At 46.5% G+C, this 18,853-nt stretch overlaps 1 protein-coding gene across 2 annotated transcripts in view; it reads left to right on the top strand.

Annotated features, from left to right (window-relative positions):
* The window catches only part of FBXO10 (F-box protein 10), a 54,982-nt gene that overhangs the window by 21,742 nt on the left and 14,387 nt on the right, over nt 1–18,853 (top strand). For both annotated transcript variants that reach the window (XM_045469092.1, XM_045469091.1), the window contains 4 exons: nt 6,695–7,285; nt 10,307–11,140; nt 16,090–16,239; nt 18,529–18,665. In XM_045469092.1, coding sequence (XP_045325048.1) covers nt 6,701–7,285; nt 10,307–11,140; nt 16,090–16,239; nt 18,529–18,665 — 1,706 coding nt within the window. In that variant the 5' untranslated portion in view covers nt 6,695–6,700. The remainder of the gene's footprint in view (nt 1–6,694; nt 7,286–10,306; nt 11,141–16,089; nt 16,240–18,528; nt 18,666–18,853) is intronic.

The following is an 18,853-nucleotide window of genomic DNA, read 5'->3' as shown; positions in this document are numbered from 1 at the left end:
ACATCAAAAAAGAGACAGCCAGGATTGTGGATACCTAATGGTAAAAAGACACAATGCCACTGGTAGCCTTGCTAAAGAGATCAAACCTGAGCCTGCTGAAGCCTCTGGATCCAGCTGCCAATATGCAGGAAATCCAGACGATAGGGTAACAAGTTGAACTCTTGAGAAAGCATATAGTCAGCAAAATTCAGACTGAGAAACTGGTCAGATGGTTGAGGTTCTTCGACAGGCAACTTGTAAAAAAAAAAAGGGGGGTGGGCAGGAGGATGGATGGAGAACCTGTGGGTGGAACGAGAATCAAACACACATCAACCTAAAAACCTGAGGACAAAACAGATTCTAGTATCTAAGGAAACATACTTAGGTGGTAAAAGCACAAAGACCTAAGGAAGTGATTACTGCAGAATCAAGAATATGTGTATCTTTGTGGGGAGGATCACAATGAGGCACATGGGGAGGCTTCTAGAGTGGCTGACAAAATTCTGGTTTGTTTTTAACATTTTTTTAAAGTAATCTTGAATTCACAGCCCTGAGAGCAAGAGTCACATGCTCCACTTACTGAGTGAGCCAGGCTCCCCAAAATTCTGTTTTTTTGATGTAGGTTAGTAGGATGTTTGCCTTGTAAAACAATTCACTAAACTCTACATTTGCTCTGTGTAATCCATTTTGATTTACACTTTTTTTTTAAGTTTATTTATTTTGAGAGAGAGCACACTTGCACGAGAAGTAAAGGGGAGGGAGGGAGGGAGGGAGGGAGGGAGGGAGGGAGAGAGAGAGAGAGAGAGAGATTGATTGATTGATTCCTAAGCAGCTCCATGCTGTCAATGCAGGGACTATACTCACAAACCATGAGATCATGACCTGAGAGGAAACCAAGAGTCAGAAGCTTAACCAAGTGAGCCATGCAGGCACCCCTTGATTTACACTTTAAAAAGGCTGTGATAGAACAGTTCTCAGATGGCTGTGGGGTGCCAGAGGAGCCACTAAATGTCTGAGGAGAGAGGATGAAGAAAGGCCCTCTGAGCAAGATGGTGTTGGGAGAGTAGCATAGATGGGACAAATGTCAGTGGTGAGGCTCGAGAAATAGATAAGCTCATGACCTGTCATCTGTACTAGGTTTTATCCTGGAAGCCATGGGGAGCCATTGAGGAATTCTAAGCTGACAAGTGGCATGACCAGGTTTATATTTTAAAAAGATTCCATTGGTGGCTGAATGTGAAGTGGATTGAATGGAGGAGGCAGGGCTGGTTCCAGGGAGACTAGTTGAGAATCACCTGTGGTAATCCAAACTAAAGATGGTGAAGCCAGAAACAACATGGTGACAGAAAGTGGAGAGAGGAAAGGACTGATTTGAGAGTGCTAAAGGAGGTGGAAATACCAGACTCGAGAGACTATCTGGGACAGAAGTAGAGAAAAGAAATCAGTTACCAACAGGAGCAGTGGAAGATGATGGTGCCATTAATTGGGACATGGAATAAAGTGGTAGAACAGGGGTGGAGAGATGATAATCTATACTATTTTTTAAATTGAGATAGTTTGCATACAATAAAATGCACAAAACAGAAGCATACAATGCAGTGAGTTTTTTCAGATGTCTGCACCCATGTGACTCACGTACCAGTGAAGATGTAAATATTTCCTTCACTCCTGAAGTTTCTTTGTGACCCCTTCAAGCACTGTTCTGATTTTTTTTTTAAGTTTATTTTTATTTCGTGGGGGGGGGTGGGGGGGTGGGGAGGGAGAGAATCCCAAGCAGGCTCCACTCTGTCAGTGCAGAGCCTGAGGCAGTGCTCAGTCTCATGAACCCTGAGATTATGACCTGAGGCAATCAAGAGGCAGCCGGTCAACCAACTGAGCCACCCAGGCACCCCAAGCACTGTTCTGATTTTTATCACTATAGATTATTTTGGCTGTTTTTGAACTTTACCTGTGTGGAATCATACAATACGTTGTCTTTTGTGACTGGTTTCTTTTGCTTAACATATTTTTGTGGCTCACCTGTCTATTGTATATGTCAGTAATTCATCTCCTTACCTGCTGAATAGTATTGCGTTGCATGAATACACCACAATTTGTTTATCTACTCTTCTGGTGGTGGTCATTTGGGTTGTTTTCCAGTTTTTGTTTGGTTATTTTACTATTATGAATAAAGCCTCTGTAAACATTCTGATACAAGTCTTTTCATAGGTGTACATTTTCATTTATCTCCAGTAAATATCTAGGTCATAGCATAGGTGTATGTTTAATGACAGAAGAGACTACTAGCTTTCTAAAGTGATTATAGCATTTTATGCTCCTACCAGCAATGTGTGAGAGTTCTGGTTGCTTCACATCTTGGTGCTTTGATGCCTTTAGGGTTTTCAGTTTCAGCCAATGTAGTGAGTGTAACACACACATCTCTGTCATTATGGTTTTAATATAAATCAAGTAATGAATACTAATGATGTTGAACAGCTCTTCTTGAACTTTTTGGCCATTAGTTTTTCTTTTGTGAAGTTTCTGTTCAAATCTTTGCCTGTTTTTTGTTGGATTGTTGTTGTTGTTGTTGTCGAGCTGTAGGATTTCTTGATCTTTTCTGGATACAAGCCCTTTGTCCTATACATGCACTGCAAATATTCTCTCCTGTTCTTTCATTTGTCTTTTCATTTTTTTTTTCATTTCTTAACTTTTTTTTTTTTTTTTTTTTTTTTTTTGAGAGAGAGAATGTGTGCACGTTCACGGATGGGGGAGGGTGGTGCGGAGAGAGAGAATCCCAAGCAGGATCTGCACTGTCAGTGCAGAGCCTGACACTGGGCTTGATCCCATGAACTGAGAATCACAACCTTAGTTAGACACTCAACTGACTGAGCCACCCTGGTGCCACAGTCCTTTCATTTTCTTAATAATGCCTTTTGAAATTCTTTTTTTTTAAACGTTTATTTATTTTTGAGACAGAGAGAGACAGAGCATGAACGGGGGAGGGTCAGAGAGAGAGGGAGACACAGAATCCGAAACAGACTCCAGGCTCTGAGCGGCCAGCACAGAGACCGACGCGGGGCTCAAACTCACAGACCGTGAGATCATGACCTGAGCCGAAGTCGAATGCTTAACCGACTGAGCCACCCAGGCGCCCCAATAATGCTTTTTGATGAGCAGAAAATTTTAATTTTGAGATAAATTTTAATTTATAGATTTTTGTATTTTTATGATTAGTACCTTTTGTGCTCTCAGAAATCTTTGCCTATCCCAAGGTTGCATATTTTCTTATGTCTTCTTCTAGAAGCTTTATAGATTTATTTTTTGTGCTGAGGTCTAAAATCAGTCTTAAATTTTTGTACATGGTATGTGTCAAAAGTTCATTTTTTTTCATATGTAGGTCAAGTTTCCCAACACCAATTGATGAAGACTTTTGTTTATCCATTGAATTGCATTGATATTTTGTCAAAAGTTAGTTGCTCAGTACACATATTTGTTCTGAACTCTATTTTCCTCATGCCCATACCACACTGTCTTGTGGCTGACGTGTTGAGGGAGTCTAGATTATGTTGTCTTTTTGTTTTTGTTGAGTGTTAAATTGTATTCTAACAGTTCAGTTACTGGCAGAACCCTTTGATCCTATCAGGCTTGCTTTTATTCTTCCAATTTGAATATGTCCCTGTGGTATGTACTTTCTGAGTCTCGGTGTGAGACTCCATATTCTGGTATTCTGGACTGGACTTCCATTGGCTCCCAGCTCTGTGTGATCTCTAGTACCCCCATTTACCCTGTAGCAGGTGATCTCTACTAGGTCCCATGAAGACTTGCCCTGTGCTTGGGCAGTCCAGAAACTGCCCACCCACCTCACCCTGCCTCACAGATTCCAGGCACTCAAGCATCACAGAACTCAGATCTTCCTGCTCAGTGAGACTGCCACTCTGCTTGGGCATTGTCTCTCTACCCCACTATGAGAAGGTGCCCTGAGTGAAAGCTAGAACAGTCACACACTCCCCTCCTGTGTTTCCCTTCTCTCCAAGATTACAGCCCTGCACAGCTTGCTGTTCAGTGCCTGAAAGCATATATTCAGAGCAACTTTATAGGTTTTTTTTTTAAGTTTATGTATTTATTTTGGGAGAGAGAGTTGGGGGGAGGGGCAGAGATGGAGAGAGAGGATCCCAAGCAGTCTCCACACTCAGCATGGAGCCTGACACAGGGCTTGATCTCATGACTTTGAGATCATGACCTGAGCCAAATTCAAGAGTCAGGTGTTTAATCAACTGAGCCACCCAGGTGCCCCCAGAGCAACTTTATAGTTTTTCATGGCAGAAGGGAGAATCTAGTTCCAGTTATTTTGTCATGGCCAGAAGTGGAAGTTGAGGTTCTGGTTTGGATACAATGCTGAATTTTTAGTATCTGTGGAACATACAGATAGAAATGCTCAGCAGGCAATTGGGTACCCATGTATGGAAGGCCTGAGAGAGACTATTGGGGCTAGAGATTCAGATTTTGTAGTTGAAGCCGAGGGATATGGTCACCTAGCTATACTTACTTTCTTACAATAGTTAGAGAAGGAGGGAAGAACAATTTTCTGGGGGTGCCTGGGTGACTCAGTCTTAGCTTAAAGCATTTGGCTTCAGCTCAGGTCATGATCTCATGGTTCATGAGTCAAGCCCCACATTGGGCTCTCTGCTGTCAGCTTGGAGCCTGCTTCAGATCCTCTGTCCCTTCTCTCTCTACCAGTCCCCCTCTAGTTCTCTCTCTCTCTCTCACTCTTGCTCTCTTGAAATTAATAAATTAAAAAAAACAAAACAAAACCACTTTTCTCTTAAAAAGCCTAAGAGGTATGGCTAAAGAAGGAGGTGAGGAACAGGACATGGGTGTCACAGAGACCCATTCACACTGTGAATAAAGCAGTGTTCATTTGAGAGAGTGACAGCTATCAGGAGCCCAGTCTTTGCTCTGTAGTGCTTACCAGTCCAGAGCCCAGCTTTTCTCCATTGCTGCTGAGGACTTAGTAAAGTGTCACTGGGTGATCGTTATAGAAAAACCTACCTACCCAGGCCCTCATACCAATCTGTAAAGGTAAAGTCACACCTGTCATGATGACGCTCAGAAATCTTGCAGACATAATCACACATTTGTGCTTCTAGCCTTCCCGGGCCTAGATAGGTGACGGGTATGATCATCATTTTCATAAAATGGGGAGGAAAACCAAGGCCCGGAAGAGGTTAACAACTGGATTACAGTTGGCTGTGAAGTCTGCCCTATTTCCAGTTTGAGTTTCTAGTTGTCTAGAGCCTTTATAGGGTTTCAGACTTGGAAGTTGCTCTAGGTCATCTAACACAGTCCTCTTGTTTTTTAGGTGGGGAAATTGACACTCATAAATGAGAGGGCTTTAGCTAGGTATAAATGACAGAAATTCAATGAAGCCAACTTAACCAAAAAGGAGAATTTATCACAAGAGCACAGAGCTAGCTGATGGAATTCAAAAGGCAAGGATAAAGCTGAGCCTTAAGCATAGGCTGGAGCCATGACCTGGAGTGCCATAGAGGAACTGGCATGGTTTCTGCCCTTTTCTCTGCTCATTTCTTTGTCTCCAATTCGTTCTTCTCTCAATATAGACTAGCTTCTTCTGCCCTTCCTCCCCCCCTCCCGCCCCAAAGAAAATGGTCATTAGCAACTCTTCCTGAGTTTATGGCTCAGGAAGGAAGCCTATCATTCTTCTCCATTCAGGAAAGAAGTCAACCTGATTCTAGAATTGCAAATCCTATTCCAGTGGAGATTTCAGTGGTCCAGTTGGAGCCATCCAGCATCCCAACTGTATGCTGCTAAGGGCCTGGGGAGTAGTGTTCTACAGACAGAGCTACCAGGGAGCTCTGCGTCTCTAAACATGTGGGGTAAATTGGTGGGGCAGAAAGCAAGGGCGCAGATGGCTGGGCAGCCAGCATGGTAGGTGTTTAGGACACAGGGTTGCATCAGTAACCAGCCACAGAGCCAGGACCAAAACTCACAGCCTGACCCAGCATCAGTCTTTCCTGAGGCTGCCTCACATGGGAGTACAGTGTAATTATGTGATCTGGTAATGAAGAGAGGCAGACAGACGGACACTCACTGCCTCAGTTCTCATTCCTCTTGCTGTGAAGAAATAGAGGTCCCTTCCCTGGGAGTCTGGGAAGTCCAGAGCTCTAGGACTGAAACAGTGAAAGGTGGGTTCCCTTCTGTATTAGTCCAAAACCTTGTTACAAGTCATAGAAACCCAAATCAAACTAACTTGAGCAAAAAAGGGAATTTATTAGAAGGCCATTGAGGTACCTCCTGGAAGTGAGGAAAGAACTGCATATTCCAGAGCAGCTTCAGGAGTGTGGAGTCAGTACCACCAGGACACATATACGTGTGATCGCTTTTTTTCTTTCTTTCTCAATTTTCATCTTTCATCTCCTCATCTCTGCCTGGCTCTGGTACCCACAAGGTTCTTTCCACAAGTGGGGAAAATGGCTGAACAGCAGTTTGGGGGTTATATCCTTACAGTTTCTGACCGAGAGAAAAGAGAGTCTTGCCTGCTGATTCCAGGTGGAACAATCCCAGAGGAGGACTCTGATTGAGGGGATGGAGCTCTATGATTGGCTGGGCCCTGTTCTCTTGCACACCCTTGGGGTCACGAGAAGGCAGGGAATATTTTAAGAAGAGGAGCTGTAAGAGGGGTCAACAAAAACCTCTTTGGTTTTGTGTTTGCTCCCAGGTGACCATGGAGGCCGGTGGTCTCCCCTTGGAGCTGTGGCGCATGATCTTAGCCTATCTGCACCTTCCCGACCTGGGCCGTTGCAGCCTGGTGTGCAGAGCCTGGTATGACCTGATCCTCAGTCTCGACAGCACCCGCTGGAGGCAGCTGTGTCTGGGATGCACCGAATGCCGCCACCCAAACTGGCCCAACCAGCCCGATGTGGAGCCTGAGTCTTGGAGGGAGGCCTTCAAGCAACATTATCTTGCCTCTAAGACATGGACCAAGAATGCCCTGGACTTGGAGTCCTCTGTCTGCTTTTCTCTATTTCGCCGGAGGAGGGAACGCCGTACCCTGAGTGTTGGGCCAGGCCATGAGTTTGACAGCCTGGGCAGTGCCTTGGCCATGGCTAGCCTGTATGACCGAATTGTGCTATTCCCAGGTGTGTATGAAGAGCAAGGTGAAATCATCCTGAAGGTACCCGTGGAGATCGTAGGCCACGGGAAGTTGGGTGAAGTGGCCCTGCTAGCCAGCATTGATCAGCACTGCTCCACCACACGCCTGTGCAACCTTGTCTTCATGCCGGCCTGGTTCTCCCCTTTCATGTTTAAGGTGGGTGTCCATATCCAGATAGGTGGCCTCTCCAGTCCTGACCCTGGGCTTTGGCCTCTTTTTAGTGGGTTTGCAACCCCTTTTTGTTGGAATTAAGAGTTTTGTCGTTATTCCTGTAACACACTCCTCTGCACCAGTTAAGAAATGGGCACAGTAACAATCAACATTCTGCTTTATTCCTGGCAAAACTGTATTAAAAAATAAGCCAAGGACTCAGAACCCGAACTGCTTTGTACTCCTCTTCCCCACTGGACGCACTTGAACCACAGGGGAGTAGCTAGGTGGCAAAGCCAGGTCTGGGAGTATGCCACATGGTCGCAGGAAGCAGAGAACAACACATCATGCTCAGAGATAGGCAAAGCCAGGGGAGGCTATGCAGGACCAATGACCTTTAGCATGTCAGCCCCACCCTGTGAAGGAGGATCAAGGAAGGTCAGGCTTTCACCAAGAGTGACTTGAGAGAGGCTCAGGAAATACCAGCCCAACACATATCCTCTGGTAACACAGAGCACACAGGCTGTATTCAAAGCAACGTATGTATTGACACATTGGTAGGTCCTGGCAGAGCGGTTTACAGCTTTACCTTGCATAGAAACATTGTAATATGTAAACTTTGTACCTAATCAATAATAATTATGTTGCCACTATTCTACCAGTAACAACAAATTGTCCCTCAAGTTCGTAATGATCACTATACTACCAGTCGTTTATGGTGCACTGACTGTGTGCCTGGCATATGCTTTACAGCCATTAGTAAGATGTGTAGTGTCATCTGGTTTTATAGATGAGCAAACTGAGGCTCAGCAAGAGTAAGTGACATAGTAAGAGACAGAGCTAGGATCCAAAGCCTATATTGATAATCTAGGTGACTTTGCATCGGTGACTTCATTTGATCCCCACAACAAACATTCATGGTAGGTAGTACACGTGGGATCCCCATTTTGCAGATGAGGGGCACTAAAAAGCTCAGAGATGCTGCTAAGTAACTTTCTCAAATGCATAATTAGTGAAGTTAGAACTCAAATCCAGAACTCAAATTGTAAGCCCCTTTGAAGTTACATTGTGTTGGATTCCTTGGAAACCTAAAAGCCTACTTTTTAGGCCTAGATTGTTTCAGAAGGACTGATGAACGATTCCTATGTGGGTCTGTAGACCCAGAAGAAAGTTTGATTCCAGACCTTCGATGTTTCCATTTACTCTGAGGGTAAAATGTTGGTTTCAGCCTCTCCTTTCCCCTTAGAAGTGCAGCTGCAGACCCTCATAGGGTGGGGGCCTGGCCTTAACACTTCTCTGTAGCCCAGCCCACCATCTGGCTTAATGCTTGGCATGTATCAGTGCTCCACTTGTGATTGTCTTTTAACTGAAAACAGGACAGGGGCTAGGATGACCTTGCCTGAAAAATGCAAAGGCCAGAGTGATTTCACAGCAGTTTTTAGTGACTTCTGAGGAGAACCCTAACAACAGCTGTGCATCTCCAGAGAGCTGGTGTTCATCTACAGAGAGGACCAAGTAAAAGAAAATAGACTTAAATTGCAGCTAGAAAAAATTAACTTAGCCATAAGGAAGAATTTACAGAGGTTAAGGCAAGTAAGGTCAGGCCAGGCTCTCAAGGGTGGTCACTGCTAGAGAATGTAGAAACTGTTCATGGGGTGGATGTGTCTGGATCACTCAGTGGAATCATGGAACATTCCCTCATTTTACAGTTCAAATCCATCTGGTGGCATTTAGCATGAAATCCAGAAACAGTTACTTTTCAGGAATACAGAGTGGCTGGGCTTCTCAGTCAGGCCTGGGAGCTGAGGGGCTCAGGGGAGTGGTGCTGTGGGGTTCAGCACTTCTCTCCCCGAGAGGAGTCTCTGTCTTTGTGTCCCTGACCCCAGGTAATGATAGCTAATTTTTATTAGGTGCCAACTTGGTATCTGGCTCTCCACCTTTTGCTTCGTTAGCTGGTAAGCCCCCTATTGCAGACAAAGAAACTGAGCCTCAGAGAGGTGAAGTCCTATCCAAGGTAACATACTTGAAAGAGGCAGAGATGGGAGTGCCCCATGCAGTCAGACTCCAGAGCCCATCTTAACCACTGCTCAGTGCTGCCCAGCTGTGGCAGCATACCTCATCCGCCTCTTTAGGGACGTAGCCTGCTGTCCTTTGCTGTACTCCCTGCTATGTTCCAGTTGCCAGACAGGCTGGATTCTTTCCCAGTACCTGTGGCTGGGCATCCCGTACTGCCTGCCCCAGCCCAGGCAGGGCTCAGCCCCTCCTGGCCTGTCTTCTGTTAGCCCTCAGGGTTCTGCCTGGCTCTGTCCTAAGTTCAGACACCAAGCTGATGCTCTGTGGGGTGCTGCAGGGCTGAGAGAAGATGGTGAATGGAAAGTGGGCTGAAGGGTTGAGACCTAGCACAACACCTCGTGACCTCACACTTCCTTCACATAACCAAGATACCACTGTAGGATTCCCTCCCCCTTCAGGGGTCACAGTAAAGTCATGCTCAAATCCCAACCAGTTCTTGTGTTTCTCACAGTTCAAAGCTGTCCCTGTTATTCCGTATCATCTCTGTAGTGACATTCCTTCTCCTGGTTACCATTGATCCATTTCACACAGCATCCTTCTGAGCATTCAGCTTCTTCCCTCTTCCCCATCCTTACCCCTCAAAGTTTATGTTCTCACTAAGCATTTCTTGAGTATTGGGAGAATTTACTTCATATTTGAGGTCTTTAGGAAGGGCCCTGCTGCACAGCGTGAACTTTTTCCTGCCATTATCCGTTTCTACTTTCATCCCCCTCCCTTTGGGATTAGAAGGAGGGAAAGGCAGGCAACTCCAAATTTTCACCGCTCTGATGCAGTGCAGCTTCCTGTCCGGGGGCCTGACACATGCCCTGGGCGGGGGGTTGGGGGGACGGAGGATAGGATCAGCAAGACAAATGGCCTCTCCGTGCTCCACCCTCCTTAAAGAGCAGTTAGAGTACTGCCTAACAAAGTAATTCTCATCCCTGTTTTATCCACTCTCTCTTTTTTATTCCTCAGACAACATCGGGTCATGTCCAATTTGACAACTGCAACTTTGAGAACGGGCATATCCAGGTCCACGGCCCAGGCACCTGCCAAGTGAAGTTTTGCACCTTCAAAAACACCCATGTTTTCCTGCACAATGTGCCCCTGTGTGTCCTGGAAAACTGTGAATTTGTGGGCAGTGAAAACAACTCTGTGACTGTGGAGGGCCACCCATCTGCAGACAAGAACTGGGCCTACAAGTATCTACTAGGGCTTATCAAGTCCTCCCCCAGTGTGCTACCCACGGAGGATTCTGACTCTTTAATGTCCCTGGACCTGGAGAGCAGGGACCAGGCTTGGAGCCCAAGGACCTGTGACATTGTCATTGAAGGCAGCCAAAGCCCTACCAGCCCAGCTTCTACCTCCCCAAAGCCAGGCTCCAAGGCTGGCTCACAGGAGGCAGAGGTGGGCAGTGATGGGGAAAGGGTGGCCCAGACCCCAGACAGCAGCGATGGAGGCCTGAGTCCTAGTGGTGAGGATGAGGACGAGGACCAGCTCACATACAGACTGTCCTACCAAGTGCAAGGCCCACGCCCTGTACTGGGGGGCTCCTTTCTAGGCCCACCACTTCCAGGAGCATCCATTCAGCTGCCCAGTTGCCTAGTGCTGAACTCTCTGCAGCAGGAGCTGCAGAAGGACAAAGAGGCCATGGCACTGGCCAGCTCTGTGCAGGGCTGCCTCATCCGCAAGTGCCTCTTCCGGGACGGAAAGGGAGGCGTCTTCGTTTGCTCCTATGGCCGAGCCAAGATGGAAGGAAACATCTTCCGGAACCTGACTTATGCAGTGCGGTGTATACATAACAGCAAGGTGCTGTCATAAGGCTCACTCTGCAAATTCATGAGGCCTTCCTGGGTCACTAGAAACATGATTTTGATTGATGAGATAGGCTCCTGTGGCTATACATAGGAAGGCTATTTTTTTTAAAGCATCTTTATACAAGCTTCTAACACACCCTTATCTTGTGTTCCATCATCTGGTTTGGATAGAGCAGAAACTATTGTTCCCATTTTACAGAAGAGGAAACAGGGCCCAGAGGGGGAATGTGACTTACTCAGGGTCACACAGCAAGTTAGTGGCAGAACTGAGACTAGAACCCAGGTCTTCCAACTCCTTTTGTTATGTCATGCTGCTTTCAACCATGTCCCCCTAGTCCTAGAAGAAGGAACAAGGGCTCTTTAGCTGGATGAGAGAAAATTGAGGGACATATGATTACTGGCTTTGATCCAAACCAGAGAAGGCTCCCCAGAAGAGGTGTCTAAGCTGTAGGACGAGTAGTGGACAGCCAAGCAAAATAGTGTGCGTGTGGTGAAAAGGGGGCACAGAGTGAGGGCATTCTAGGCAGCCAGAACATTCTGCACTGGGGCCTGGGTGTGGGGCTGAATTCAACAGTGTTCTGGGGAGGGAGGAGTGGTTGGAAATGAGGCAGAGGAGACGAGCAGAAGCCACCTTGCCCAGGGCCTGAAAAGCCCCTATGAGATATTTGGACTTTATGCTAAGTCCATCCTGCCCCTGATACAGTCATCACCCTGCAGGCTCTTCAGGGTGCCGCAGGAGAGTCTACAGATCCTGCAAGCCACTGAGCACAGGAACAGCCTCTCAGAGGAAAGACATGGCCTTTTGGAAGAAAGCATGGCCTAGCTCCTCAGTTTGAATCTTGCCTCTCCTCTGATCCACCATGAGCATTACTGTCCTCTTCTGTAATATGGAAACAAGCTTCCCTGACTTGCCTCTCTCACTGGGGTTTGTGAGGATCCGGTACCTTAATATTGCCAAAGCACCTAGTAAGCTGAGGGGCACTGCACGTGTGTCACATGGGAGTCTTGCAGATCTCCGCAGCCTTCTAGAACAGTTAACAGCAATCGCATTTAATTGCATTTTGCCCAGTCCACTTCCAAAGAGGATTTTAGATGATGTTACCAGGAAAGCACAATATCAACCTATAGAAAATAAGAGATAATGGTCAGATAAAAAGGATGGGTGATAGTTTTGTTTTCAGGTACCGCGATGATAGGATCTGGTCCGAGCCCTCCAGGAGGGTCTCCCCCCACTCTCCCACCTAGTATACTTACCAGGGGTATGGCTTCTGAGTCAAATTCTGGCTCTGCCCCTTATTAGCTATGTGTCCTTTGGACTAATGATACTACCTGTCTCCAAGGTACAGTAAGGATGAACTAAGGTCATATATATAAAGTGCTTAGTAGTATGTCTGGCACATAGCAAGTGCTCAACGAATGTTTTTTGTTTATTTTTTTAAAGTCCGGTGTGAGAGATGCTATGATGGAGGTACCATGGGTGGCATAGGAGCCCAGCCTCAGGGAAAGGTCTCTTGGAGAAGCAGTGCCCAGGCTGAGCTTCCCAGGAGGAGTAGGAGTTGGCAAGGGGAGGCTATGAGACCGTGGAGGTGTGTGTGTGAAGGCCCAGATGTGAGAAAGGACACCACGCATTTAGGGAGTTACAAGTAACTCAGACAGCCAGAGGTTCAGGGGAGGCTGTGAGATAAGGGAGTCAGCTAGCTGAGGCACAGAGGTCTTGCCATAGAGATTGGAGTTTGCCATGAGGCAATGGGAACTCACCGACAGATTTTAAGCAGAAAACTATGGTCAGATCTGTATGTGAAGAGCTCATGCTGTCAGCTTTCTGGAGAATGGAATGGAGGGGAACTAGGCAAGAGGCAAGATCAATGAGGGACAGTGGAGAATTGTGATTCAGAAACTGGAGGGGACAGGGCAGTCTGGAGAGGTAGGAAGGAGGGCTTTAGGAGGGAGTAGTCAAAGCCCTGAGGCCTAGATTTCTGGCCTGAGTGGCTGAGACAATAGCGGGAACATGGGAGATTAGGACATGGAGAGAGATGCTGAGTTCGTTCCGGGCATGCTGAGTTTGGAGCATTTCTGACATCTAGCAGAGGTGCTGTCTGGTTTCCTGGGTCTGGAGCTTTGGAGAGAGATGCACCCTGCCATGCAGACTTGGGAGCAGGTGGTAGCTGAGAGTCATCGAAAAGGAGAAATGAAAAGTTACACAGCCTTACTTGGAGCCCTTTTGAACTGTTGCTTCCAGAGGCTTTGAGAAGAAATTGTGCAGCCTGTAGTTCCTTGTGAGTCTCTAGCAAGGAACCTGAGAAACTGATATTCCTGATTTTTGACTTAAAAAAAAAAAAATCCATGGTTTCTCGTGAGTACCCAGCATCAGGTACAATTATATGCTAAGTGGCGTTCATACAAGCAGGAGCTGTGGGCGTGCAGGGAGTGCAGGACCTGCTGAGCTAGTCCCATGCCTAGAAGCAAAGCCTTGATCTAGTGGCCAGAGGGCAGCCACCCTTCCCTGCCTTCTAGAACATCTCCAGGAGAGTAAGGCTGGCAGAAAGCCCAGTTGCTTGGGACTCCACAAAGAAAACTGTGATGTTTTTCTTGCTGTTTTGTGTATCTTACCATTTTTAGTTGAAAGTCAAGTATCTGGGAAAGTAGAAATTGAGGTCAATCACATTTATGTGTGGAAATGGGCACACCTCTTCTCATGCTAGGCCTTTAGAGGGCCAGGTTTGGGGTCAGTCTAGTCAGGATTAAGCTAGTTCAGGTTTTGTTGTTATGATTATCCTCAGCATTTTTCATGTTCTTCTTTACCGTGTGCTGGTTTTTTCCTCTGCTTTTAGGGTCTTCTCTTTGTTTCTCAGGGGGTTGGAGGGACTGTCTCCATGGTCTCACTCCTCCCAGCAGATTGTGGTCACTTGTGGCTCTGGGCTGGTGGGAGGTTTTCTCCTGTGTCCCAGTTTGTCCTTAGTCTTAGGCAGGTGCTGTGTCTATGGGTCTTGGAAGTAGGCACTTTCCAATGGTCCTGCCTCACCCCCAGCATTAGGGAGGTTCTAAATATCTGGGCCCAAGATGGGGTTTTCTCTTTCCCTTCCATGACAGGGTTTGCTGCCCTTCCCCCCACTGCTGAAGACTTGTTCTACAGGGAAGTTGGGGAGAAAATTCAAAGAGGGGCTTAGTACTTTCCTACAGTAGTAGCTGCTCTTCTTTTCCCCCACGCCTCCACCATGTGGGAGGCTATCTGTCCTCAGTCTCTTGTCCTGTCCCCCGGTCTTTCCTTCTGAGCATCTCACAAGGTCTCTGGAGAAGTGGACACACCTACTCCCAGGGCTTCTGCACTCTCACACTGGTTCACACTTGGCCTTCAACAATGCACTGAACCCTGTAGCTGAATCCTTACCGGTTCATGTGGCTCCATATGCAGCTGTGCAGGCAAGTGCTCCCATCTTGTCTCCTGGGAGGTGCCTATTTTCCTTGGATTTCAGGCTTGTTGGCCGCCCTGCAACCTCGGTTTTCTGACACGTTCAAGAAAGGCTGTATTTTTGTGCCTTATCTGATTCTGTTCTTGTAAGTGGGGGAGCAGTGACTGCTCTGGTCAGCGTTCTCTGTCCTAAACAGCTTCCCTTTGAAACTGGACTTCCATTGTACCTTACCCTCCTAGACATTTTATTTTATTTTATTTTATTTTATTTTATTTTATTTTATTTTATTTTATGTTTATTTATTTTTGAGAGAGACAGAGACAGAGTGCAAGCAGGAGAGGGGCAGAGAAAGAAGGAGACACAGATCTGAAGCAGGCTCCAGGCTCTGAGCTGCCAGCACTGAGCCCGACGTGGGGCTTGAACTCACGAACTATGAGATCACGACCTGAGCCAAAGTCAGACACTTAACCAACTGAGCCACCCAGGCACCCCTAGACTTTTATTTTAATGTGGTCTATTATTTACTAGTAGTGTACAGTTTATCCTGATATGATATGTTTTTACTATTTATACGCAATTGCTTAGAACAATACAAATATATTCTGAATCTTTATACCTGTTAAGTATAAAAAGAAAATGTAAATGGCAATCATCCCCTTAAATAAGCTCTGTGCTGGGTTGTAGTACCTTGTTTAAATGCTTCCTTATACCAATGCTTCTAATTGTTTCCCTTAGAACTCCAAACTAAGGAGCACCCCAGGATAATACACCCAAGAAAGATTTAGAATGGACAAGAATAGGCCTTTGTCTTATAAAGTGAAAGGGAAAGTGGGGAGGTTATCCTCAGGTGCTTTCTCAAGCAGGTGAATTTTATTTTATTGTTATTTATTTTTTGTTATGTTATTAAACTTTATTTTGAGAGAGAGCACGCATGAGCGGGGCATGGGCAGAGAGAGAGAATTCTAACAGGCTCCGGGGCTGTCAACACAGAGCCAGACACAGGGCTCGATCTCATGAACCGTGAGATCATGACCTGAGCAGAAATCAAGAGTCGGACACTTAACTGAGCCACCTAGACACCCCTCAGACAAGTGACTTTAGCAAAGGCACATGTGGACCTTGGTTCCATTCGTTGTTAGCTGTGTCCTTGGAACCTGGAGAGGTCTCCATGTAACCCCAGAGCACGTAGAGTTTGAAGACCACTAAATCCCATCTTCTGTGAGGGTCCTTTCCATTCCCTGAGCCAGTTCTGTTCACAGGTTGTGAACACGGGGCACGGGGCTGAGCTTAGGTCCAGGTTTTATTAACGAACCACTGTGGCTGGTAAGGAGCCTACAGGGCAGAGGCAGGCAGGGCACAGAGCTCCTCAGCTCCTGGGAGCACACCAGGTGGGAAGAGGCCATCCTTGTCTGCTGGTGGAATAGCAGGGAGGGAGCAGATGGTAAAGAAAGGACTCAGGTGTTCTTTTAAAAAAAGGTTTTTTTAAAAAACCTGTGACAAGAAAACAAATGGCTTTCTCTTTTCTGCCTAGATCGTCATGCTCAGGAATGACATTCACCGCTGCAGAGCGTCAGGCATCTTTCTTCGCTTGGAGGGCGGAGGCTTGATCGCTGGCAACAACATTTACCACAATGCGGAGGCAGGAGTAGACATCCGCAAAAAGTCCAACCCACTCATACTGGTACTTTTCTCTGTCTTCATGCTCTTTTCAGAGTAGCTTCTTTTCAGAAGCCTTTTCTGAGATTATTTAAATAAGTGTTGCCACCTTGAATTTATATTGCTTCCTGTTTGCAAGTGGTTCCTGGCCTTTTCTCTGTGTGTCCTTGTGACTCTCTGTCTTCTTTCTTCACGTAATAGGAATGGCTTTGAAGAAGTCACCTCCCTACAGTCTCCTTGTCAGGAAAAAAGAGGACCGGATAGGGAAATGTCACAGAGCATTTTCCTCAGCTCTGATAGGTTCTGGTTGGCTTTGAGTTTGAGAAGAATAAAGATATTGTATCTGCCCTGCAAGATACCTGGATCTAACTAAAATGTTAGATCATTCTTCACTATAAAAAGGACATTTATGATGTTTAGTTCTGAAGATTATTTGTCTCATGAATGTTGTGAAGCCATGTGGATTTGATTTTACACCAATGTAAAAGCCACTTGAAATGGTAGAAGATAGGACCAGTGACATGAGAGGCCTTTTTCTGCTCAGGCCTTCCCTTAGAGACACATATTCCAGGAACTAAGGAATGGCCCAGACTTCTTATGGCCTTGAAAAAATAATATCTGCCTTTATGCCTAGTGCTTATCACTTTGTATGTAGTATTGTGGTTTCATCTTTACACAACCCTGTGTGGTAGAATTAATATTCCATTTTATGGATAAAGACATTGAGGCATATAGAGACACTGAAGATGCCTCTCCAAATCATACAACTAGTGACAGAGCTGGGATTTGAATCCAGGCTGTCCTGACTCAGGGTCGATGTTCTTAACCCATTATATTAGACTGCCCTTGGGGTGCCTGCCTGGGTGGCTCAGTCGGTTGAGCATCCAACTTCGGCTCAGGTCACGATCTCACAGTTTGTAAGTTCTAAACCCACGTTGGGCTCACTACTGTCAGCACAGAGCCTGCTTCGGATCCTCTGTCGCCTTCTCTTTCTACCCCACCACCCCCCATGTGCTCCTTATCTCTCTCTCAAAACTAAATAAACATTAAAAAAAAAAATCCACCCTCACCAATGCAGATGAAGGAAAGTTCCTAACTATGCAGATGAAGGAAAGTTCTAACTATATTTAAAAAGACATGCCTAGCCAGCGTCCTCTTTCAGCCCCTTCCTCTCACTGTATTTCTGCCATGCAGCTGGTGTCTGATGCACAGCCTTGCCTGAGGAAATGAATGCCACTGTTGCCAGAGAGATGAGAGGAGTTTGCCTTCCCAGGGACAGAGGGGACAGGCCAGTTTAGCAGGTGGAGGGGAAGGGGGCGTTATGTTTCTGTCCTGGCTTCGTGAAAGGGTGTGGGGATGGAAATGCCACTGCTTACGCTTCTCTCTCCAAGCTTTTCGCTTTTCACAACCGTGTGAGGGACTTGTGTTAGGCAGTGGTTGCCCTGGTGAGTCTGCCAAATCCTTCAGGAGAAAATCTGGAAAGTGAGTAAGAATAGGATTGCTTACAGTGTGGAACGTTTTAAAGCAAACTAGAACTTTGCTTCTGTGAAATCGTTTTGGAAGAGAAACAGCTAACTTCCTGGTTTAAGTATAGGAATGTATCTAGGCTCTAATTAACAGAGTGAAACAATTTTATTATCATTTATTATGACCTGAAAATGTCGCTGTGCAAAAGCAGCTAACTGGGAAGCGGGAGAACTAGGTTTCAGATCTGGCTCTGCTGCATACTGTATGGCCTTCGGCCAGCATCCCCATGCGTACGAAGAGATATTCGAAATAAATCTAAGGGTCTTTGTTTGTAGCACATACAGCTTCTGTGATCTCATGCCCCATGGAACAATCAGGCTTCCCAGAGCCACACCTTTCCACAGGCCTTCCCTGAATGGGAAGTGGGGAGTAGGAGCCAAATGGCTCTCACTCTTCCCTGGAGGTGGCCCACTTGGGACTGCACGTGGCCAACATTGTCATGTAGTGGGGTGCTGAGCTCCCTGGACCCTGGACCGTGTGGCCTGGCTGGAGTATTGTGTTTGGAGGACTCTGGAGGCTCAGCAGCATTCAGTAGCATGTCTTGCGGATGGAGAGCAAGAGGCGGGGCAGTGAAGACTCCTCTCTCTGGATTCTCACTTACAGCTTTGCATGTGTGCACCAGGGCAGCAGCGTGGTCCATTCACTTCATCATGTGCTAGGCAGGGGGCTTCAGGGGCGCTTTCTCCACTGTGTTCACCCCGGCCCTGCTGTGGGCTGGCAGTTGAGCACTCGGTTTCTTGCTGGCAGGTCTGATCTGTCTTCTGTGGTGTCTCCTGTTCCCTTGCAGTGTAACCAGATCCACCACGGCCTTCGTTCTGGCATTGTTGTCCTTGGCAATGGGAAAGGCGTCATCCGGAACAATCAAATCTTTTCAAATAAGGAGGCTGGTATTTATATCCTGTACCACGGAAATCCAGTCGTGAGGTATGTGTGCTGTACCCAGACCATCCTCAGCCATGGTCCCTTCTTTCCTCCCTGATCTCTGCTTCCTACACTGTGACTTTCCTCCATTTGAAAACATTTTTGTTTACTGAAACAACAGTATAGCAAAGCAAGCAAAGGAGACTCCACCCCGATCCCACTGTAGTAACATAAGCGCTTTTGTTTGCATT

Source organism: Leopardus geoffroyi, chromosome D4 (assembly GCF_018350155.1).
Source record: "Leopardus geoffroyi isolate Oge1 chromosome D4, O.geoffroyi_Oge1_pat1.0, whole genome shotgun sequence".
Classification (NCBI taxonomy): domain Eukaryota; kingdom Metazoa; phylum Chordata; class Mammalia; order Carnivora; family Felidae; genus Leopardus; species Leopardus geoffroyi.
The sequence above is the reverse complement of the archived record's forward strand: the minus strand, read 5'-3'. Positions and strand labels throughout refer to the sequence as shown.